Below are 26,189 nucleotides of genomic sequence, written 5' to 3' on the forward strand. Positions count from 1 at the left end.
TATGGGAAGTTAGCAGTCATTAGAAGATTTAAAAGAATAGGCACCTAACTATGTACATATATCACTCTTTGCCATTGAGTTCATCTAGATTGATCACAGCCATAAATACTAAGTGTTTCATATCCACAGCTCCTCTTGAATGGCCAACCCCCATCAAGGTCAACTGGAGACCTGTTTTACTATGTGAATATTTCTACACACTAACTCTTCCCCCTGGACAAACTACACAGACCTTAATTAGCCTGTTACAATGAAGAAATTACTGTAAGTTCTCTTTTGCTTTCTCTAATGCAGATACCACAACCAAAGTTACTCCAACTGCAGTTTCATAAACAATCTCCTTCTAAAATAGAACTGTCAATGTAAATCTACAGGGAGAATCAGGAAATATGTATTACTATTGAGAGAACAGAGCTTCTTATTAATGGCATAACTATGAAAAAAGCAAGCATGAAAATATGCAGTACCTTATCACCTCCAACTAAAAAAAGGTCCACTGCAGCTATGTTAATGCCATGTTTCTCACAGAGCCCAGACAGCACCTCTTTGATAGAAAATCCAGATTTGACAGCCATTTTGCTGGATGAACCATCTGGAAGGTTTACAGAGCAGTACTTGGGGGATTTCTCTTTATCTGGTACAAATGCAGGCAGTCTAGAGGGTTCAGACTTGACAAGAAAAAGAAAGGAAAGTCAATGACCAATGGAAAAGTTGGGAAGATGTAGAAGCTTTCAGAGTCTCTATAAATCAAACAAACTCAAGTTCATACTTTCAAACATGTTTTGAAATGCTCCAGAATATCATAGTATCAAATGAAAGTACATCCTGAAGGGAAAAAAAGAAACAAAACATTTGATGAAAATAGCACAGCACAAATCTTAATTTGAGAACTGATGATATAGTAGATTGTTGAGTGTGTAAAGGTTACAGGACTCTTGTGGTACAGAGCACAACTCTCAATCAAACAAGTGTAATAACTAAACAAAACCTTATTTAGATTCCTAATAGTTAACTGTCTGTACCCAAGAACCATCCACTGAGGTAAAAATTACTGCTGGCACATTACGAATCAGCACTTAAGTGAGAAGGAACACCTTCAGACATCAGGTTCCTCAAACAAAATCTCTTTTCCTTCACAATCATCTGAATGCTATACATGCAAATGCACCAGATTTAAATATTAAAAAAAAATTAAAGAATCACAATGGTCAATTATACTTTTTTTAATTAAAAAAGGAAAGAAGCACAATGTTACAATTTAGGGGAGAGGACACTGCATTAACCATTATTCTGCAATAACAGAAGAACAATAATGGTATCACGTAATATCAGAGGTATATCTGAAAATTTAACAAAAAGCTCACATATATACCTAAAACCAATACAGAAATACCATTTTCAACATTCTTTTAGGCAATTCATTGTGCTTTTTCTTATTTTTTCCTACTTGCCTATTCCCAATCAAATCCCAATAACTTCGTAACTTAATCAGCTGGAGTGGGAAAGAAAAAATGTAGTGTTGTTCCACTGCAGTTGGAACTTTCTGTTTTTTAAACTAGGATTTCTCTGCAATAGAAATAAACACAACTTTGCCATGCATAGGCAAAACTACATAGTTGCTATAATCTAGTCCGTTCAGCAATTTAGAGTCTACTTATCGTGATTACCAAAAACCTTTTAAAAAAATATATATATATATTTTAATATTATTTCTCCATCTCAACCAAGGCAAAATAAAATCACAATTACAAAATTATGTTCTATTGTTAAATGTTGTATTTCATTCCTTTCACACTATCAACGTAGAATTTGATGGTTAGAAAACTGTCTTCATTGATTACTTCCATACATACTAACACAGAATTGCAAGGTTGAAAATCAAACTCTATCTCTTCTCTCACATTAAAGGAACAAAGTTAAGTCATGATGACAAGAAGAACACACAACTTTAGAAACATAAAAATAAAGGAGGAACAACAGACACACTGTTATTACAGAAATCTGCCTACCACAACTTGAACGCAGGTTAAACAGAGGAAAACACTGCATCATTTAAGGATGCTTTCTCAAAGTGTTACTTAAAGCAAACTACTTTGCACATCTTAGAAAATTAACAATCCACTGTTTTCCCCGTTTCCCACATTATTATTAAGAGCCAGCCATTACCAAGTCAAGACTAGCTGTTGAAGACATGGAGCCTTGGGATTCTCGCCTGTATGATAATCCATTGGACTGAATAGAATCTGTTTGTGGGAAGAATGAACAATCAGTAAAAATGTTCATATTAATTACTTGCTACAATACAGAAAAATCATTGTAGTATATCAGCTTCTTGTGTCAGAGAAATCATTTTTTCACTACAGGAAAAAACCTCAAAGTATTCATACTATAAATGAAACAATATTTGGTCGAGTTACAAAATCAGGTTCATTTGGTTTTGTTTGTTTGTTTTTTATTCCTAAGATATTTTTTTAAGTCTATTATTTTTAAAACTTTTGTAGCTCTGCTTGAAAAAGCAATCAACAGCACAAAGAAGAGCAAAGTATACCGCAAAGCAGACAGTAGCCTCTTGGAAGTAAATAAGATAACGGTTAAATATTTTCATGCTGTTATCTATTTATTTTTGTACCTGCTGTTTTATAAAGTTCATAGCTATATTAGCCACCTTTTGGCCTTCTGATTAAACAGCTTCTTTTCCCTCTGTCACACCTACAGATGTGCTGAGTGAACTCAATATGAGAATTACATCTACTGCTGAAATAACTATGCAACAGTGTGGAATGCAAACACTCACCGTTTTGATAATCACCATTTTCCTTTCTCTTCTGTGATTTTCCCAAACTCTTGCTTCTTGACCAAGAGAAAAACGTCCCCCTCTTTTTCTTCTCAGTATCCTCCTCTCCTGACTCTTCATTTAAGGATCTTCCTGACTTTGATTTACCACTCAGCTATCACCAAAAGACAATTAAATTACTGGCTGGAACACAACTATAAGCATGTTATCTAAAACAAACCTTCCCACACTTCTTCCTAGATGAGCAAATGATGGTCAGGTTAACTGTCACCTCTCCTCCCTTAGTAGCTATGAAACCAAAAGAAAGAAATACACACAATGGACATGTGCTACTATACAGGGACTATAATTGATAGTAAGCGATTTAGAGCTCCTGTAAATATGAAAGAATTCTCCATAGCTTACCATTAACTGTGAAAAAGCCTTTAGCCTTGTTTTTATAACAAAGAATTTCCCTTTAAATATTTCAGAGGTTTTTCCTGGGCTAAGCTCAAACATGAACTGCACTTAAAAATAACGGCAATTTACTGTTTTATATTTACATGTACAATCAAACTATTTATTAGTGTTGAAGAAAACATGAATAATTGCTATTAAGCTAAACTTGTTTTTAACAAGCTACTACTCTGAGATTATTAGACTACTCCTTAAAGCACTACTTTTAAAGGTTGCTCATAGAAATACATAAAAGCAGATGGGCTAATTTGTAGCGATTGACATGAAAAATGATAAGTTACTATTTACCATACAGTTATGTAATACTATGGTGGCATTATCCAGATGAAGAATACAAACTCTAATGTTAGGAAATCAGTGAGAGAATGGGTCTAATTTTTAAGTAAATGAATCTGCTTTACACAGAATCATCTTTTGTTATAAGAAATTCAAAGACCATCTTCTGCAAAAATGAGCTAAATTAGGTTAAGACTTCTCAATTTCTGATAAAATGTCTGCTCTCAGCAAAAGCTGAAATATCTTAATGCCACTAATCAATCAAAATAAGCCTCTCAACTGATGTATGACAATAATCCTAAGTTTTTATTTGTATATAGATTTAAATAATAATATAGATTTCAAATTCTAATCAGGAATTCAACAGCTAAAAATCTGAATCAACGTTATGGATTAAAACAAAGTTGTTTTCTGAGTAGATAAAGATTTTGTAAATTTAATAATTGCCAGCATCATAAGGCAAGCATTGTAATTGGTTTTTATGTATTGTCTTTCAACTTGTTAAAGTACTTGAAAAACAGTATTAAAGAGCATTTCTTTTTCAGATAAAAACAAAATCAAATGTAACCTTTTTCGGTGTTGAGATATTGGACTTCTCTGAACTAATACTGTGTTTAGAAGTGGGGCTGCTGGGAACACGCTGTGGATCAGGAAGAGTCCGACCTTCAACTTCAGCTAGGATGCATTCTTGGTAAAGGGGGGATTTGAGAAAGCGAGTATAGCTATCGAACTTCATCAAGTTAAAAATCTGAAATTGAAATGCAATAGATAACAGTTAGGCAAGCTTAAATGACACATGAAGGAAAAGATGCTATTTTAGCCAACTTCCATAAAATTCAGTACACAAACATAGCAGTAGGCATGATTTTGCTTATAGCCGGTTAAGTACATTGTCCCAATTTAAAAGGAAGTATAATTTGACACATTAAGTACAGGTTCAGACAAATGCCTATTTCCTGACAACACCAACCTCATATCTACCGTCCACTGTATTTATGCCTGCACATTCTATGCAAAGAACACAGCAAGTAGCTACTTGAAATATTTTCAAGAGATATTACATCAGTTCTATAAATGACTTACTAGTTGTTAAATTATACAAGTGCATTTTAAGGCAGCTGTGAATGAGAAAAGTATTTATGGTTTAAGATTCAGAAATACAATATGCTGCAGTATAAAATAGTAACCAATTACAAGATTTACAGGTTCACTACTGACAAAGGAAGGAGTGAAGAGTCCCTTATAGCCCTCTATCTTTGCATCTTCTCTCATGATTAAACTAACTACACGTGATCTGAAAATCCAGTATGAATACCTCATCTTTGGACCTGACTAATTCCCTACAAGAGAATTATACTGGCTATGGCATTCCCAATAGTCTACAGAGAAGTCCATCACTAAGCCACAGCGGGCCTCATTGTAGGCAGAAAGCATTTTTCAGACTGAGACACAACTTTCTCAACAAGCCTCAGCCCAATGCTTCACTGAGAAACAGCATGATAGAACAGAAAGAACTTGATGCTGCAGTGTCACAGAAGCCTACTGCAATCTGTATGCTGGCTTCCAACTTCTGTTCTCACCTTCCCTCATACATTTCCATTCCATCTTAGGTGTTACCTGTTGTCTCTACTGGACCCTCTAACCAACTGCTTTCATATGGAAAGAAAAACTCCTGTAGGGTTACTTTTAACAGTTTAATGGGCTGAAACAGCTCAACACAAAGCCTAATGAGCCCTCAATTCAGTGTCAGTGACCCTTCCCAAGTGACAAACTGCTCACAGAGGGGAACCTCACTATGAAAAACAATCCACAGTTGCACCGGTAAAATGCAAAAGGCAGCAAACCATCTTCAAGCTCAACAAATGACATGGTACACACAACACACACAGCTGCAAAACCAGTGAGTTCTGTTGAATTCAAAGAATATTATTCTATACAGTGTACAGCAGTAAAGAGAATTAATTTTAAGAATTCAGATGTCTCAGTCTCATGGACTCATATATACCCTGCTGTATCAGGGTTATGAGGGAAAAATGGAAACACAGTCTGCATATTCCCATACAGACAGATAAACACAGGATATTATTTTGCAATGTAGCTAAAATCTTGAACTTTAATGGTTTGAGTAATGACTGTTTTATTAATTAATTTAGAGCTGATCATCATCTGTCCTGCACTATGTTGCTGGATCACATTACAACCCTAATTTCCCATGCTTAATCTTATAATCATATTGATTTACACGTGTTGGTGTTTTCTGCTAACACAGAGGATTCTCAATATTAATGTGGCATCACTATTGTGAGCTGAACATTGAAAGTCTGTGGGTGTGTTGCACAAACTAATCATACCTCCAGATCTCAGTTTGCAAGGTAATACCACCCACCACGACCACAAAACCAACATACTGAAACAAAGATATAAAGTCCAGCATGTCGGCCCATCACCCAGCACGTAGCTCAGCAGGGTAGCACATCAGTAACTGGTCTGGCATATTTAGCAGCAAGGCTGCTTAATTAAACTGCAGTAACTCTCACCCTGCTTCACTTCATATGCCAGTGGGATGAACAGGTATGAGGGATTTGATGTGGAAACTACAGATGCACTGACAGTTTAGAGAAGCAGGCCAGGTCCAGGCAGACCACATGGCTGGGATCAGACCCATGGCAGCACTTCATGATAGCATGTTCATCTACCTCCAGTTTAAGCACATAGCATTTTCAGAGGACAAGGAAAACCTGCACCATGTACCACACTCACAAGAACACCATCTGTTTCACCGATCAAATGGGAAAGGAAGAAGAGGTCCACAATGCCAAGATGAGAAGCACTTGATAAAGTGTCTGAGATCATGGCTGGCAGTTCGCACAGAAGTCTCAGACCTTGATAGGTGCACAGGGGGTGGCTGTACATTTCCTTTTATGATAGAAGCTGCCAAAGAAGACTAAGACCTACCCTTCTATCTCCACTTTGCAGATGGAGGAACTTACTACACCCATCTGCTCTTAAATCCAAAAGCATGAAATCCAAGACTGCACTCAGAACAAGATTGTGTTTTGTTTGATTTATACAGTTAAAGCTATCTCCTCGATTCCTACATACCATGATCTCAAAGTTATTTCTACTGCTACATTGTTAGGGTGGGGAGTTTAAATTACTTGGAGAAAAGGAGAAACTCAAATTCTACAGAAAATGTAAAATATATCCTGTTGTTATATAACTGTTCTGAACATCAAGAATTATTTAAAATGTATCCACTTCTGAGGTCTTCAGTTTGAACATCAACATTTTAACAAGCTCTTTGACAGTTCTATTAAAGCACAAGGGAAAGACTCCTTCAGTAAAACAGAGCATATTTTGCAAATCACTTTAACCCAAATTAGATTCTGTTTCTGTACAGAACTGTCCGATACAGAAAAGAATAAGCAACCAGATGCAAATACAACATGGAATGGCATTTCATCACATGGTAGTACTTCGTTGTGCTACATCTTCAGTTATATTTTTTCAGATCTAAATAATGGCAATTTCCTATATAATCACATATGTGCAGAAAAAGTCAAGAAGTGTTCCTTTATGCAGTCTTTTGCTATACTGCTAAAAGAATGTCTATCACCTTGATCTCTCTGCCTTTTTATAAGTATTAAGATATTCAGCATGAGAAAATACTTTTAGACATTTCAAAGCACTTCACATGAAAAGATAACAGACATAAGTGTACAAAAGTTATGCTTTCTGTGGTTACCTGAAGTTGCTGTTCCTTGAACATATCTGGATGTGGAGAATTGAGAATATCATCTGCCAGCTGTGCCTGGCTATCAATATTAACAGGGGTTGTAGCTTTGCTACACAAAAATTTACTGAAGATCTCCCGAGCTCTGTAAGAAAGCTGCAGAAAACAAATGTTATCCATATTAGTTTATATATGATTTTGCAAATGCTTCTTTATACAGCTGGTTTTTACACTGATACATTCTGTCCTAAAGTACAGAGCCATTCCACTTTCATAAAGTATATAAACATTTTTCATTCAGCATCTTTTGTTAGTTTTATTCATATACTTTTTCCTTTAAAATTACAAGAGCTCATCAAATATTCATTAAGCGGTAAAAGCTGCCACCAAAACAAAATTTAGACTATAAAAATAATAAAAGTGCTCCATTAAGAAGAAAATGCTATTTTAAGAAGAATATTAAATGCTATTTAAAGAACACGTTATCTGCTCTGAATGTTTCTAGAATTTCTAGAAGTTAGAAAAATTGTGTATACGTTTCAATATTTACTTTAAAAACGTTAATGCTCTATTTTTATCCTGTTTACTCTGAAAAGCTTTCTGGAAGAAATGAAAAAATCACATTAATCTGGACTCAGGAAAAAAAAAAAAAGTTCTAAGGCAGAAAAAGTAGGGAAAAAAATGACAGTGTCCAGAAAAAAAAAAGCAAAGCAGTACTAGGAAACTAAATCCCTTTTCATGGTGTAAACACATTTTAAACACATTATCTTAGCTAGTAAACACAGTCCAGCTGAAGGAGCACAACAGAGGCTAATTTTCACTTGTCATCATATTAGCTTAACTTGTTCTGCACTCCTTTGCACTGTGTTAGCCAGTTTTCAATATCCAAAATACCTCAGTCTGTTTTTAGAGCTACCTCTGAACTCTACTGAAGCCTAAATACACCCAACACCTCAAACTTGCAACAGCACTCTTAGGAGACTGAGGCTCCAACACCATTTTAGTGAAATCACAGTGCAAAGACCACGCATAATTCTAATAATTTCAATAACACTGAAGAAATATCAGTTTGTAGCAAGCAACACCATGTACTAAAACACACTACTGTCTTACCTCTTTTTTATCATGTGCGGGTACATGATTGAAATATTCACAAGCCTGCCAAAATAAAATATTTTCTTCACTAAATTCCTTCCGCAGAAATTCCTAGGGGGAAAAATAAGCAAATAATTAAGTGCATCATTAAAAAAAAGAAGTTACTTGCAGTTTTGGGCAGTGATAATAATTTAGTATAACAGTCTAGTTATCTTCCAAAGCAAAAAATCAATGCACGCCCAACATACGCTTAGCACTTTTCCTCTCACATTCCTTTCTAAATGTACACAATTGAGAATAACACATCAAGTTACAATCAAATCATTTCCACATACAAAGATGAAGTTTGAAATGTCATGTTAAGTAGCACCTACACTAGTGAATAAACTTTTGAGAACAATTTTAATATTTTAAAACAACTTTAAAATACACTGCAAATCTGATGCCTTTAACTGCGGTTCTAATTCTACAATAGGACAGATAATTATCCAACTGTGTACATAATCAATTCTGTATTCATTATAGCAACTCCGTATATCACATGGTCGCTATAAAAATCTTTCAGCACTTACGTGGCCAGATGGGTTCTCCTTAGAAAAGACTCCCAGTACAACAAACCCTAATCAGCACATTTAATGTTATAGCATCCAAAGGTCCATATAAGGACTGGGATCCCATTCAATTCAAAAAAATGTACAAACAAGAGCTGTCCCTGATTCGAACCTGTATAGCTCAAATCTGTGTCAGCATGTGTTTCTCAAGAGCATTTTACTTGTTAGACAAAAGGTAAAAAAGCTCAAAAAATTAATTTGGCTGTCTGAAAATTACCCAACTTGTTTATGCATTAAAGCTTTAGGTATCAGTGTTCAAATGAAATTTCTAGGTTAGTCCATTTAAGATTCAGGGAGTCCAACCGTGGGAAAACAACTGAGGCAGACCATAATGCAGGGAATCTAAATCCACTACCAGCTTATCAGTTTAAACTGATAAGGACAAGGGGAAACAGTTTTAAGTTGAAAGAGGGAAGATTTAGGTTGGATGTTAGGGGGAAGTTCTTCACTAGAAGAGTGGTGAGGTCCTGGAACAGGCTGCCCAGGGACGCTGTGGATGCCCCATCCCTGGAGGTGTTCAAGGCCAGGTTAGATGGGGCCCTGGGCAACCTGATCTAGTAAACATGGAAGTTTGGTGGCCCTGCCAGGCAGGGGGGTTGGAGCTTCATGATCCTTGAGGTCTCTTCCAACCCGGGTCATTCTGTGATTCTGTGATTTAAACCAGAAGGTCCTGTAATAGCTCATCTGAGACAAAGAAGAAAAAACATCCAGACAGAGTAGTCAGGAGACTTTGCTACATGTAATTACAGATCAGACGATACACTGGAAGGAAGGGAAGCCATCCAGAGAAACAAACGTGTGAGCAGGAACTACAACCCAACTGCTTGCTTCCCCACTCACTGCATTCAGTACAGATCTCTCAGTGAATCTCCTGCTTGCTTTGTTTTTGGCCACGTAACACTGGCAGAGCTGGCTAAAAAACAATTAGGAAGACGGAATGGTGGAACAGTATGTAGCTGTCAAAACATGGCTGGGAAGCTGGAGACTTTGGTTTGAACACTCAAGAAGGGATCTGCAATCAATTCTCTCACTTCCTCAAGGACTGCTCTCATCAGACTATTATGCAAAACGTGAGCATTTGCAAAACATGCAAAATCTCTGCTTCTTAGCAGGTAATTCCTGCTCTGTGACAAAGCTGTCCTCAGGAAAAGCCTAAGCATTCTGAATCTAAATAGACCAAGATGCTTACTATGCAATCATAAATTAAATGCTGATGTTTGAGGTTCTTGAGCACAGATATCTGTATCTTTTGGCTAGATATCGGTGGTTCCCTTCTTGTCCTGTGGCTTTTCTGAACTTGTGAACTTCCTTTTGGAGGAATGTTAACCTACCACATGTAAAGGCATTTCTTTCAGCCACCGTGACTCTCCTTCACATCAGGCTTCATGACATCCGGGTTGCACAATAGCACTCCACAATATCCAGGTTGTAGGTAAACAAGCCTAAGCAATGGCCCCGGATCTCTCCTGAGGCTCAACAAAACAGTGGTGTGCAGAGTAAATTTCAGAATTCCCTAATTGTTCTTTAGACTGAGTATTTTTTTGCCCTGTATAGATGCCTATGCTTTGCAAACATTCAACAGTACTGCCCTGCAAGCTGCAACTTTAACCACTGCCCTTCAGCTTCCTAATTACTTCCTGACACATTTCTAAAGAATTTTAGCAGGAAGATAAGCCTGTCTATCACCTAAAAAATCTTCTACGTGGCTTCCAACATTTCTGCAAGGCTTTCAACATTTCAGTAAGCAAAAGTCAATATGTTATTCACTGTTTGATAACTACTAAACTTGCCTTCATGTCATAAAAAGGCTACATAAAAATAAAGAAATACTAGTGTTATACACAATAGGAAATCTTACTAAAAAATCATATACAGTGCAGAATGTATCCTCGGCTTTTACCTGAAGCTCTGCTATTCAGAAATGTACACAAATACATCTATTTTCAACGACAAATCAGTTTGAATTTAAAAACTGGTCAGATGATAACTATGCAAGTCTCCTATTGCATGTCCGACGTAAGGATAGCATCATGAAATTAAAAAGAATGCAGAAGAATTACTGTTATCAGCAAGTTTGAAAAGCCTCTTAATATGTTTCAAAGCTTACCGAAAAATACTTAACACCAACAGGATCCTGAAGAAGCCGCTCAAATGAAACTGCCCAGCTTGCAACTCTTCTTTCTCGAAGTCGTCGACAGCTCTGTACGCTGGGAAGGCTGGCATTGCTACTGAGACTATTTTCACTGATGCAGTCTTTTAAATCAGCACTATTCAGCTCTATTACAACACAAACAAACAAAAAGAATTGTCAGATTAATATTCACTTCTACTCTCCTCTGTGGCATGGTTTTCTTGATATTATACCTCCTTTGCAATCTCATAGTAAGGCAGTCTTCAAAATGTTCCTCCCTGTTTCTGTGCTCCTAAGGAGCTAACATTCCTGAGTTCACAGACAGCAGTTCTTCCTAATACTATCCAAGGAAGGCAGATCTCTAAGCGCCCACCATTCACCAAATTGGGCAAAAGCCTATCTGATAATAGGAGATAGCAACCTTTCCAACGCTTCTCAATTGGTGGCCAGGGACTTAGTGAAGTGTTTCATAAAATTAAGAAAAGCCTGTTAAAGGCTGAAAATTTAGGAATCAAGTCACCTGAGGAAATTAATACCAGAGGAGAAATCAAACCACAGATACTACATAGACCTGTAATAACTTCATGCACTAAAGCAAAGCAATCTTTGCCCCAGTAAACTGAGTAGTCACACAAGTGACTACTTGCTAACACAGTGGAAAAGTGAAAGAGACAGCTCTTCTACATACAAGAGAGAACTGGATACAACATGATTTTATTCATAAGCTTGTCATTTATATATTTTGTGTCCTTTTACAAACTGCTGATGCTTCCACCTTTCAGTTTACATGAGTGTAAAATCAGTACAGAAGTACTCAGAGTTACTCACTTCATAGAGGTGGTCTGAGTTTTGATTAATTATGGAAACACAACTGAACAATGCCCTGAACAATCCTGCCTGATATAAAATGGACCCTGATCTGCGCAGGACATTGTACCAAAGACACATCAAACAAATTAAACTCTGATAAAGGGCTAAAAGAAAAGTAGCATTTAATTCTTGAAAAATAAGTAGTAATAGATGTGGGAAAATAATATCCTCAAATAAAATAGATGTTGTCCTCAATAATTCTGTACCAAATGGAAAACAATTCCAAAGCTCACTCAAGGGAACTGAATTCACAAGTGCTAAGAAATGGCCTATTCCTTACAGAGACATTTTTTCCCCTGTTAGTCATTCAGATAAAATAAAAGGAGTAATTTAACTCAAATTACTATTTTATAAGATCTCTCAAGAGCTCCTTTCCTGCTGGATATTCAAAATGACTTCACATTTCCAAACTCCATGTTAAGAAACATGGTCATTCGTAAAGACAGATATAAAGACAGAATAAGCTCTGAAACTTCATTTTTAAATGTATTCTGTAGCTCACAAATATTTATTAAGATGTAAAATGTAACTACTACAGTTTTCTGCAAGCAAAGTTTTTAAGAAAAACATAACAAAATGAATTAAATTAGGAAGAAATGAAGGAAAATGTTTAAAAACAACAAAAATAAGACCCAGCAAATAATGCTAAGTTTCCTTATAACAAATATTTATTCACTTTTTCCTGTAAGACATATCAAAGAGCATAATTGAGTCAACTGTTGGCCTCATTAGAGAATACCTGTCACCACAGTGAAGCTATTGTGAAAGAAGCTAATGTGAATCTGAAGAAATTTACGACTAAATTTATTACCTGGGGTATTTTGCTTTAACTCTGCAGGTGGATGTGTTCTATTTTACAGTCCAGGATATAAATAGACACCCACTTCTGGAACAGTTTCAGATGTTACTAAGCCCAGATACTGTCCCACTGCAAGAGTGTTCAATGTCTGGAGATCTCTAGTGATGAATGAGGAACACTTCCTAGGCACTCTCAGGTGAACTCAGAAAGGTAAACTTATCCTGCATACCAAAGTGCTTAAACCTACATGTCTGACATAGGGAAATTAGGGTGTAGCCACAAGAAGTGCTCAATGGCAAGTCACAGGGCCTCAGGACTAGGAGTGACTGCAAAATGGTAGGCCTGGCAGTCACCAGAAGGTCAGCTTCTCCCTCCTCTAAGGGCAGCTGTTCCACAACCCTACGGCAGGGAAGAAGACCAAATTGCAATTACGGTCTGGGTGTTTACACCCTTCCCTGACTGCTAACTACTTCTAATTGCTAGCAGCTGCACGCTCCACTGGGTCAGAGTTGCACTTGCTATAAACTTGTTTCTCATTCCTCTGATATGCTGTCGACTATGGAGATTCCATGAAAACAAGTGAATCAAATAAGGCAGCGTTTTCAACAGCTTTGTGAGGCACAGGCCCTCCAAAGTGGTAAAGCAGTATTAAAGGATTACTCATTCTCAGTAGGATGTTTCTGTTCTGTTGGACTTAATCGAGATAACTCTGGTTTTTCAGACAGCACTACTAACCCTGACGCTTAAAAAGAAAATGCAGTCAGCTTGCTCTAATAATACACACAGATTTCTGCTGGAGTACCTGTTAACACAAAAACAATACAGAACAAGAACATTTCCCAGAAAAAGAGCTGGTTATTCTTGTTTCTTTAACTACATATCTCAATGGCTGGAATATAAACCATTACAGCACAGTGCAGGCAAGCTGGTGTATAATTTAGAATCAGAGGGGAAAAAAAAAGGGCAGTTGGGGAACACATCACAGACGATAACACTGGTACGTAATCTATCCAGGGGCATATAAACTGTACTCCAGCTTCTCTCCCCTTGCAGAGGAATGTTTCCCATGTAAGCCTTCAGCATCAGGTTTCCTGACTCACAGCTCCTGTATTTCTAGCTACACGCAGCCCTCCTCGGTACAGAGCAATAGTGACACTTTCTAACTGAACCCTGTATTTCCCTTAGTGATCCAAAAGTCCCAATTCCTCAAGCTCAAGCACTCTAATGACACAGCTGTGCAAAGCAGCCTACTCCTCCTTGTAAGGTCTTTTAAAAAGAAGGATTTGCTATTGGGAATATCAGGATACCAGAGGAGGCTGCTGTGAAAACCTTTACTTAGGAGCATGGAAGGCAGCACAGAGCAGTGAGAACTTCCCAACACCGACCTACCACCTGGGAAAGAAGGCTGCTTATTTAGTCATCCTGAACCCAGGGGATCTAATTTTCTTCCTGTCCTCTCCATGAATGTCTGAATCTAGCAAGGAAGAACCACTCTCTGTGCAAACCCAGTTTCATTTATTATCTTCATCAAACACAGAATAGAACTGAGACAGGTTGCTTTCTGAAATGCACACACAGACTATCTCTAACACCCTGCATGTTTACACGAGTTGTGGTTTTATTTAATTTACCAAAAGAAAAGAAAAAAAAAAGAAAAGAAAGGAAAAGAAAAGAAAAAAGAAAACAAGCAAAAAAATAGTATTATGTAAGAAAATGCACATATTTCATCAACCAAGATCTTCAAAGTATTCCGGGTAAGATGGCTCTGAAAGTTTTGACCTAAGTAATATTAGCACTAAGAAAGAATGCAGCTGAGGATAATTTTGTAAGGTCTGTTTGTATATTTTAACCTACAAACACTGTTAAAAAATGTATCGCTTATTTTGTGAGCAGCTCCGCATACTTCTTGTAATCATCTGAACACATACATTCATTCAATTAAAATATTCCAGTTAATCACTAAGTACATTACCTGGATAAAGCTGATAGGAACCACAGTGGTGCCACCTAATCAAATACTTCAAGGCATTCAGTGCAAGCCATCTTTCTGAATCCATACCAAGTTCAACTGTAATGTCCCGGAGCCCATTGGGTGAAGGTTGCTCTTATTGTCCAGCACATTGTTCCTCTGCAGCTTTGGGATAACGGAAGCTAACACGTTCTTCCCAGCAATTCCCGGCAGCTTTTTACACCATTCGAAACAAATTGATTCTTTGCCCTCATGGCTTCAAGCAGAGGAAACCAATAGTATACTTAACACTAAGCACTATAAAATGCTGCATAAATAATTTAAAGAAAGGACCTTTTGCCACTGCTGCTAAAGGAACTTGAATTATTTATGCTGCTGTGGAACACAGCTACAGCATGCACTGCCACTGTGACTGAAAAATAAGTCATATACCTATGGGAGGAAACAATGCTTCTGTACCTACAGTGTAAGCTGCAGTGGTTTGTTTCGTTTTGGATTTTACTGTGGATTTTTTTTGTGCTAGCTCCTTTAGTTACTCTTTAAAACGCAGTTTTGCATTATTTAATTATTCTACACACCAGTTAACTTTCAAAAATGCTTCAGGAACTCCTCCTTGCTAAAATTCTTTCCAGACGATGAATACTGAAAACAAAAATTAGTTGATCATAGAGCAAAGTGGTACCTTAGTACAAAGACATGCCTATAGTATCTGATATGCTTAGGCATATGGAAATAATAGACTTCAGCATCATGGAACTGATCTCTGTAGGTAATAGCAGGTAGAAGAATTTACTTAGAGATTCTTAATAGAGCCATGAAGATACCACCTGTCTGTCTGGGAGATGAATGGTGAGGTACTTTTATTATAAGTCCTCTGACCTTAAGGTTTGCCTTTGTAAAGTGCTGTGTAGGTAACAATAGTGAAAGCCAGAAATTAGCTGTGAACTAACAACCACATCTGAGATGACACAACTCTTAAAACATCAGCCACAGCCTGTATCCTGCATCATTATGCTCCTTTCCTACAGCAGGAGCAATGTGGACAGTTTCCAAGTAGGGAAGTAGGAGAAATGTGCTAATTACATGTAGTAATATAAAATGGTTTCTGCCCTTCCTAAAGTATAGCTGCTGTAACTGATCTACAGTGGAAATGCAGGTGCTGAATTGTCTGCAATTCATTAAGCAAGTCACTTACAATTAAGAGCTGTGGCTGGTCAGCGTCTCAGGATGTACCACGAATTCAAGGAACTAGACCTTTTAAACATTACCTATTTTCAAAGCCCAAGTGCACAGTTTAGGCTAACAACAACATCCCAGCCTTGTATAAGCTGAGTTACTATATAAAATAAACTTTCCAAGAGGTAGATGGTTTCCAGTGCCTGTCTCTAATGTAATAAAATCCATGAGGCTTAATTGCCTTTGGAAAGAAAACATAAAGAGAGGTGTAATGCCTCCTGTTATACCAAAAGGGGGCATATAAACAATGATTATTATTTTTTAAACATAACTTTCCCTTCCCAAGCTAAAGCTTAACAACAGTATTTATACTGTAGGTATGTACAAACACCACTAGTCTAGGAAGGGAAGTATGCGCTGCTGCACTCATGGTACTCAAGGTTTCACAAGTGAAAAATCCTCTAATCCAGATGTGCTCCAAAATGTGTAAATCTGTGCGCCTATTAATGAATTTGTAATTGGAGAAGATGGGAGAACTCTACAGTGACATTCCCAATAAAAGTGAAGGCCTGAAAATGTAACTCAGACATGAACCAGAGCATTTTGGTTCTCATTCTTCCAACCTGCTTTCTTGCTTTCCTTTTAGTGATGTCAAAGAATTCCAAACATAATCAAATGTATGTGAGTTTCCTCGCATGGTCAATTCAACCAACTCCTGCCATGCACTCTAAACTACACATCCCTACTCCATGAAGAAGCATACTTCAACTGTTTCAATTAACTTCAAAGATTCAGAAAGATCATCTTCTGTTTAACAAAGAGTGGCCATTCCTTTAAAGCATTAAAGTCATTTCAAAATCAAAACACACAAGCTTAGGTGACGCAAAGAGGAGTTTACTTAGAAGTTCTCTAGGACTTTATGCTCTGATCTTAGAAATATCATATTACTTACCCTCTTCTTATAATACATCACACTGCAAAGAAATTTCAGTCTCAATGCATGTACCAGCACAGCTTACAATTTAGTAGCTAAAGCATCTCTCCAACAGACTATGTAAAGGACAATAAAATACAAAGATTTTATCTAGGGTCCAATTATGTGAGAGAATGTTAGCTCTGCCTCTTTATCACTATGAATTAAGAATCCTAATTATAATAAGAGTGTGCATATATAGAGATATCTGCCATGAAGAAAAACTATTCAAATAAATCAGTGAAAGTATGTAACCATAACCTTGCAACATTTTCACTGGCACAGCTCCCAAAGCAGTCACAGAGCACTACACTGCTCTGGCATCTTGTAATTTATCGCCTTATTTACCACATGCTTTGTTGCTTAATATGGAAAACTTGTTTCATTTTCATTATAGAAGTAAAAAAAAGCTTCAGCTTACCTCCATCAGAGACAGTTGCTGACTGTAATAAGAAAGAGAAAAATAAGCGTTACTTAAATTTCATTATATGTATTAGAAATCTCTAAGTTTCATATATTATTTGAAGTGTTATCATTCTATTAACAGCAGACAATGTGAGCGGATAGAAACCTAAAGATACCAGCTGTTACCTTCTCACAGGCATTTCTTCCTCATCATGAGAATCACCCCAGGCCTTTAAACAACTGTCCTGGAACTTGATCCCACAAATATTTACTTAACAACATAAATTTCAACATCCTTTTCAGGTGAATCAGGTCCATTGGTCAGTATAGAGGAAAAAACAGACACCTTCCAAGTGACCCACAAAGACTTTAAATGAAAACTTGACTGTGCTATATGGAAATATTTGGAATGAAAATTTCAGATATTTTGGCAATCAAAGATTGAAAACTTCCCCTACTGATGACTTTTGACTTCCAGAGAACCAAAAGGAGGTAAGAGTGGTTCCAGGAAGACCAGACTGTGGTAGAATTCCTCATCATCTCTAATAGTAATTCTGGAATCTTCAAAGTCCAAATTGATCTGTAATTGGCATCACTGCTACATTGCTAGTTGAGCTAAACACAAATCCATCTTAAAAAGACAGTTCTTGTTAAATTACACAGAAATGCTTCTGATTCTGTGAAGCATAAGATTATAAAGGTACATCCAGATATCTAAAAAGCACTCGTGTTTTGGGTACATCCTTGCAAACATATGAGACATTCAGAAGCTGTAACTTAATTCATGTTTGTAATCTAGAAAATTTAACTTACATTACTGGATTCTATTATAAATATGACTGCTTCTATCCATATACTTTACAGAATAGCTGAGGAACAAAATATTACATTGTTTTTTCTCGAGCAATGAAGAAAAGGATGACTTAAGGTAAAGCAGTAGTATCACTTTGCAGACAAGACCAGAATAAAACCTTTCAAAATATGCATGTTTTAGAAATGGTTATTCACTTTGGCAGCTTCCATGAATGTAGATGAAGACATCAATGTGATTCTCCCTCATGTTTGTGAAAGGTAAAACGTAACATTAATTGGGTTCTCATTATAGTAAAGAGAATATTTACACTGCTTTCAGAAGTGAGTGCTTTAGTACAAATACTCAAAAATTACAGAAATTGTACCACTTAATTAAGTTCTATGGACAACGAGATGACAGAAATTTATCTCAGTCTGTTTGGCCTAATTTAAGGCTCTGAGCCTCCTGCACAGCATGGGCTGGCTGTAGTGTTTTGAGATGTTTATTTTAAATTGCATGAATCAATATCTTAAAATCTCTCATAGCAGGGACTTATTAATACTCAAAAAAATTGCACCTACAGGAATAACAGAATTTCTTCCCTAAACATCAACTACCTTTTTTCTGTGCTAATAAGACTGTTTGTATTCCCTTTGGCTCTGATATATACCAAATGCATTGCAGTTTTCTTAAGTAATATGCCCCTAGGATTATCCAGCAATTCTCAATCGTTATAACATTACTTTTTTGATCAAGGAAAAAGAATTGCTATAAGAACGTTTCTTTATATTCATCTGTGTATCTGAAATAAATTCAGCTAATTTAACAAAAATAGCTGGAAAACTTCATACTTAGTTTGGATACTCAGAAATCTCAATTTAAAAATGTCAGAAACCACATACTGTTATAGTAGTCAAAGCAGTTCCTCTCCTCAACTGTTCAGCTGGAACTTGTTGAGATTTGTTCACAGGTTTAAGTTGCAAGACCAGATTTTTTTTTAAATACTATGATGATCTCATTTGAACAATTCATTATCTGTTGGGGGTTGGTTTTCAGTCTTCAGTGTTAGTGCTTACCAGGCTCGTCAGGGCAAAATTTCACCTACTATAGATAAGAAAGCTAGTTTTTGGATGAAATCTAACACTTACCTATTAAGAACTACCTACTACAGCTTTTAAGAAGCAACAGAATTATATGGTTCATGTATATCACCATTTCTGAAAGATGAGGAAAGACAGGGTGTGTAAAGATATGTGACAGTAAAGGGACGTTAGGAAGGTTTAAAAATAAAAGTCTTTTGTCTCTAATGACAGGACATACCTGTATACATTTTGTCAATGTACATCTGAACTATCACTCAGAGATAAAATCTGAATTGTAATCAACCCTCAAATCTCTCACAACCAGATAGGAACTGAAATTAGTGCTTTGAAGTGTCAGATTGGTTCAGGAAAAAGCCCATGGTATATCCCAATGGTATGTGGCAGGAGTCTAGTTACCAAAATTCAAAAACTAAGATTAGGAGAAATAAATATCTTTCAGTATCTCTCCTGCCAGAAGCTGTGCTTGCTCATCCAGCTGGACGAGCAGCTGAGGTGTACAGACACCAAAGATGGAGGATGTGAACTCTCCCCTAGACTTCAGGGCAAGGTCTTTATCCCTGTGATCCAAGTGAGGAGCTCCATGCCAGGGCAACAAGCTGAGCAACAGCTTCCCAAGCAGTTGCCATACATTACAGAAGATGCTTTAGGTCTCTGAAATTGGCAGATGTTTCAGCATATGTTAGTATAAACTTCTGATTAAGAAAAAAGCATGGAAAATTTCTCTTTGTATCACCTCTCTTTGGTAGGTGGAAAAACCAGAAGGGCCCATGAGGTTTTTAATGTCATGTTCAGGATCTGCTTGCAATACGTCTGAAGGAGGATTAGCTTATAATAATTAGCAGGGTGAAGACAACCTGCTATCTCGCGCCCACAACAGGGAAGAAATGCAGAGAGGGCATAAAGGAGAAAGCAATTTTAAAGGCTGATGCAGCCTGTAGCTTTCATGGTCTGCAGCCTGCCAGATGGGTGCACCGCTGTGTAATGGCAGTTTGATGGCATCTGTCCCTTGGCACAAACTCTCATCCAGGGAATCCCACAGAAATCCAAGCACCATCCCCTTTTACATGGATTAGGTAATTAATTAATTACCGTCCAAGTCTGCCACAAAACCATGGCATAGAAAAGCAAAGAATACTATTTCCATGTCTCAGACACTACTTAGAACAAATAAACCTGTGTGCAAATATTCTGCAGGTAACTCAACACCAAATGTCCTTTTTCACCTTCTCAAGATTTGTCACTCCAGTCATCAGTCATGCTCAAGTGCTCCACAAGAACAAAGGGAATGATGAGGGTACTGGGAGGGGTGACACATCCTAGGAAATGCCAGGCCTTTAACAATAAAATGGAGCAATATGAAATCATCTCTTTTAATAGAATGTGAGTGAGTACCTTCCTCATATATTTCAAACTATTCCTGAGATGCATAGGGATGAAATCTACAAACAGGGTGAAAAAAATAAGGTTTTCTTCTACTACAGCAATGACAAAATCACAGACCAAACAGAAATATCTATTTCTTTCCTGAGTACCCAGATTCAAAGAAAAGAGGATTAAAAGTGATCTCTCTTTGCCCTTCCTACAGCACTCTTACCTCCAATACAGGCAGTGGCATCTTGCAGCATTCAGAGAGTTCCCTGCCTGCTGCATTTGGAGTCTGTGAGACTTGCTGATTACAGCATTACACTTGCAATCCTTTCCCAAGCCCCCTGTAATTTAGCCTTTCAGCTCAGAATAGCTTACCTAGCTCCACCAACCTTATAAACCGATTTTCTTACATGAGATCAAAACACAAAATAAGTTTGGGAAACTCGTTGTGCTCTTTAGGAGATGAAGCACTGAAGGTTTACAGACTCTGCAGCAGCAGCCAACTTTCAAACACTTTGTCGCTTAGTTCTGGAGAGCCTATCACTCAGCCAGCTGCCTGCTTGCATCCAGCTTGGGTCAAACCCCTCATTAAATCACCCAAGGCAACTTCTCTTTCTGCCAAGTAAGGAATTACAAGCTGGTTCCTAGATCTTAAGGCATAGTACTCCAGGACTTACACTGCATATGTGTATTTTTATCCTTTTAAATGCATTATAGTATTAACATTGTGCAGATGCCACGACCTCTCATGATCTCTGGGAGGGGAATCATGCCTCAAAATACAGTTAACACTGCCCTAATGTTTGAAATAAAAAACAAAGCCATACTACTTACTCATACATTTTCCATCCAATTAGTATCTCACATATATATCTTACCTAAACATTGTGCAATATCATTTTTATCCACAGATGAAAATGTTACTGCAATTAATTTAATGACACAGAATTTTACTAAAATGAAACCCCTTCACAGTGTCTCTTGAAGGAGAAGTCTTATATAATTTGTCTTTTCAATTGTCTTTCATGAAAGAAGGGCATTTATAATAGCTAATAGAAAAGTATTACAGATGTAAGAATTCTCAAGGAGAAAAAAAAATACGACTGCGCATTTGGATCTTTAGAAACAATATCTGAACAGTAAATGATGTGACATTAGGAATTCCTTTAGGAAAAAAATATTCAACTTCTCTACCCCAAACCAAGCCAATCTTATCACATATAAACACGGTGGCTTAAATGCCAATCCATCCTTAAAAGTATTTTGATGAAGATATAAACATATTAGCAATTTTACCTACACATATAATACTGACATAATGGCACAGAAAGCATGCACAAAACACACTGCACAGAATTTAAAAGAACAGGCAAAGATTTTAAACTTATTGATCTTTCAGCTTTAGACGTCCTGGGCACAGCTCATAAATACACCTCCAAATGCGACTGTTAGCTCGTACAGTAAGGTTCCCTTTGCTCTTCTATGACAATAAAATCAAATGTCTGCATTTAGGAAGGAAATTTAACTCCAGTACTTTAAAGTAACAAAGCTGTAAGGCAAAGCAAAAAGCATTCTGGAGCTGATAACATTCTTCTCTGTTTTCTTGCCAATAACAATAGCTTCTTCTAATTTCTCACTGCAACGATGCCTTGCCTTAGCTAAATATAATTCGTATCACTTACCCGCTCTTCATAAGAAACAGCAGTTATTTTTCCTAACAGAACTCTTCCTAAATTCATCTTCACTTAATAATGAAAAAGCATTTCCTTAGCAAATCGGCTTTGCAAAGATTAAACTAAAAAATTCAGCCCTATTCCATGCCTGTACACGCCAGTAAAGTTTAAAGGCATTTCGTATGAAGTTCTATTTTACTCCCTTTATGTTACCCATAGCAACAGGCCAATGCAGGAAGCTGTGGTTCGTCAGGGATTCAGATTAGATCTCAATTATCTCTCCCCAGAAAAGCTAGATCGGTTTATATAAATCAAGACAATTGTATTTTAAAGCGTTTCCTATAAGCTGAACGTGCGATGGTCCTGTGCTCAGTAAAACAGATTGCCAAAGCAGCTTCCAGCAAAACATCGGTTAATCGCCATAACGTTCGTTATAGAAACATTTACATCGTAAACCCCTATTTTCAGAGGTTTACATCATGCAAGCCAGATTAAAGTAAGACCTTGAACGGTCTCTTCTGCTCAGTTTTTTAGCAGTTAACACTGTAAATCGCAGGTAAAAATCCACAGCACAAAGAAACTTGGCATACTCAGCTAAAGCTATGTGCAGCCTCTTGTCTCTAAAGACAAAATCCTCCTCGCAGAAACCAACTGATATTTTCCCTTCCCTCTTTGCTACCCCAGCCTGCGCTTTCCTGATGTCAAGGCAGCTCTGTGCACAGCACCCTAGGAACAGAGAGCAAAATCAGCTGCTTGTCATGCAAGAGGGAAGTGCTCTTCACTTGCCTGTGGTAGCCGTGGCTTCAAGAGTCTGTATATGGAAAGAGCAGAATGTCATGAAGTTTGCTGCTGATCTCAAGTAAATAGTGGTAGTACCTGAAGCATTCCGTTTTGTTACTTCTGAAGCAACCGGACTATTAGTTTTGCTAAAAATAAACACCAGAATTACAAATTGAAAATAATTAGTGAGCATTTTGACTATTTTTATGCTTCAGGGACGTCCTGACAGGATGGATAAGCAGTAAAAGAGTGACCTCTTCCCTTTGCATTGCAGCATGTGGAATTCCCCACATCCATCTAGTTCCGATTTCCCCCAATCTACAGCTCACTCTGAAAGTATTACCTCCTATTTATTCCCCTGAAAACTGCAGGAGCTATAAAGAGCACAATAACACGTTTGGATAGAGCCAATTCTCAGCTACAAAACACACTTTTTCTCAACACAGTCACTACCATTAGCTAGGAATTTTCACTGGTGATGATTAAGAGCACAATGCACCCATATTAGTCTGTACCAGCGGAGCTGACCACTGTAGCCACTGCTGAAACACATCACCCACCACCTCACATCCACTGTTTGGTCTCCAGAAATGCTCAGTAAGTGCATATGAGTACCAATGGGTACCATTTTTTTTTGCATGGACTAACTCAGTCCCACACCTTTCTCTCATATACACTCCCATGTCAGATGTCATCTTGTCAGTGTGCCCCTCTGCTGCCATCTGTCACGCAACAACAACATGTTGCTGTGAATACTGGTGGGAAGGTCCAACCTCTACTGCCATCCTATCAACATCTACCTCTGACATCACGAGCAACCATCATAAAATAGGAGGCATTACTTCTGGAGCAGCCTTAATATAAATTAACTAGGAAGGTGGAAAATTTTACCCTGAACTGATACAGAGAGAGGCAAAAAGAAGTTCACAGCCCTTATTCAAGTTCTCACAGAAAGACAATGAGACAAAATAAGAAGTGTTTAAAATTATATTTTTATAAAGAAAACAGGCCAAATTGAGCTGTTTAAAGGCTGCATGTTGCTTGACACTAAACCAAGTAGGCTGGAGAGTGCGTTTGCATTGTCAATACCTTCAACACACTGGATTGGCATTACAAATAGGCAGTGAGCACCTGCATTGTAGTCCTTACAAGAGATAAGTAAAAACACAAAGGGGTCAGAAAGGCCTGGAGGGCTGTCCTGGGAACAGCCCTTTGGGGCACCAGGAACAGGACTTTAATGGTCGGTGTTTAGTTAACAATATAACTAAGTGCTATAGGAATCCCCTACAAAACCCAAATGTCGCAGTACATTTTTGCCAAGTGTTGTTCTTACCACAAGCAATTGGATGCAGCATCAAGGTCAGCATTGCACCAGGGTCAGCACTGCACCAGAGCCCCATGGTGGCACAGGGCTGGGAGCACTGTGTGTGGGCAATGCTCTGTACATCCTCTGCTCCTGCACTTGGTGCACAAAGCCAATAATCCCTCCGTTTACACAGACCTCTACAGTTGTTGATTTTATTTCCCTGAACTGAGCACACTGCATGTCCACATTTTTCCATGCAGTGACTCTACTAGCGCTGAAGATAAACTCTGCCAATTAGATGACATCAGTTAATGATAATGGCAATGAAATGCTATGTGAATCTGAAAGCCCTTGGAAAGAAAAAGAAAAAAAAAAAAAAGGCTTTTACCTCTATATTTTCATAGATTATTTTTGTAGCTGCCAGATTGAAAACCAAGCAGACAACTTCAAGTTCAAAGGTCCAAACCAGAAGGAATTCTAATTTGCAAAGCTATTAATGGGAAGTGTTAAATGATGGCAGAATAGCTTTAAAAAACCTATTCAGAGATACCGAAGGCGACATTTGTAAACCCACACCCATCTGTTTAGAAGCAAAACTGTGGGAAGGGGTAGCAGCCCCAGATATGGCTGATCTGTTCTTATCTTCCACTTTCTGCTCTTATTTTCTTTTGTGCTCTTATTTTCCCAGAAGAAAAGGCTCAAGAGAAAGACAGAATGGCAGGAAGCCTGGATAAGTTTTAACTTGTCAAAAGATGAATAGGATTTAATATACCCATTACTTCTAAAAGGAAAAACACAAACACACACAAATACAAGGCAAGTAGACAGAGGTAATCCTCTGGATGAACTCTTGGTAACACCAATTCCTACAGTATATCTAACATTGGCTGAATGATCCTCAAACATCTTAACTCTCATCAAATATTTCTTTTGGGTTTGTTTGTTTTTTGTCCCATGATGAATAAAGTAGCAACTACTTGCATGAAAACCCAGGCATGATGATGAAACAGATGTTTCTCTAATTCTCCAGAATTTCTATAATTTGTCCAGATGTATTTTTGCAGAGGATTTGTCAGCTACTCAGCAGTAAACAGACCATATAAGTGCTACTAATTAAAACTGGGAAGATTCTCATGTTTACAAGAATGTGTTTTCCTTCTATCAATTTTATTTCGTATTCCAGGATTATATTAGGAAAAAACATCTTCGAACTATTCGGAATGTGTTCATTTATAAATAACTGAAATAGAAGCAAGGCTTCCAATAACGCAATAAAATCAGTACAGACTGGATACAAACGGCTGTCCCGAGCGCCCCCTGCTGTCCGATGCTGCTCCGAGACTGATGTGCACATCTCAAACTGTTCGGCACGATTTGCCATCCCAAAATCTCCAGTAAAAACAACGATCTGGTTCTACGAGTTGTATTTGAAACTTTGAAATACGATTTTGCAGATCCTGACTGCGAACTGATAATAAAACGTGCATTTTTCCACACACAAACATTTCTTTCCTTCTCTTCAACGACAGTTTAAGACATCTTTATTTCCTCCACTAAAACAAACACGCATAACTTGAGCAGCCAGATGGAAGATGAACTGCAGCCTAATAGTAAATTAAAGTTAAATCACATAATAAGGAGGATATGATTAAGTGATAGATCACTAAGACACATTAAGTCGCTTCTCAATTTCCTCCTACTACAGATGGAGCCTCGAAGAGTCAATGCATTTGGGGAAAATCAGTGCAAAACCAAACAGGCAAACTATTTATTTTTAAGTAAGCAGTGCATACACATCTTTCATATTATATCTGGGACTGCAACTCACAAAATATGTGTTTTTTTGAGCAATAAAAAGATAAAACTGAGCTGGAGGGT

General features: G+C 37.5%; 1 protein-coding gene across 6 annotated transcripts in view; it reads right to left on the reverse strand.

Annotated features, from left to right (window-relative positions):
- Window positions 1–26,189, reverse strand: part of RGS12 (regulator of G protein signaling 12) — a 74,462-nt gene that overhangs the window by 22,644 nt on the left and 25,629 nt on the right. For 5 of the 6 annotated variants that reach the window (XM_015862670.2, XM_032444116.1, XM_032444115.1 and 2 more), the window contains 8 exons: window positions 17,305–17,326; window positions 11,073–11,242; window positions 8,373–8,465; window positions 7,272–7,415; window positions 4,095–4,274; window positions 2,795–2,948; window positions 2,167–2,243; window positions 468–668 (listed from right to left, as the gene is read on the reverse strand). In XM_015862670.2, the coding sequence (XP_015718156.1) occupies window positions 468–668; window positions 2,167–2,243; window positions 2,795–2,948; window positions 4,095–4,274; window positions 7,272–7,415; window positions 8,373–8,465; window positions 11,073–11,242; window positions 17,305–17,326 (1,041 nt within the window). Of the gene's footprint in view, window positions 1–467; window positions 669–2,166; window positions 2,244–2,794; window positions 2,949–4,094; window positions 4,275–7,271; window positions 7,416–8,372; window positions 8,466–11,072; window positions 11,243–17,304; window positions 17,327–22,234; window positions 22,963–26,189 lie in introns of those variants that run through there. The other variant, XM_032444114.1, reaches the window with a different exon arrangement.

This window comes from Coturnix japonica, chromosome 4, assembly GCF_001577835.2.
Source record: "Coturnix japonica isolate 7356 chromosome 4, Coturnix japonica 2.1, whole genome shotgun sequence".
Classification (NCBI taxonomy): Eukaryota; Metazoa; Chordata; class Aves; order Galliformes; family Phasianidae; genus Coturnix; species Coturnix japonica.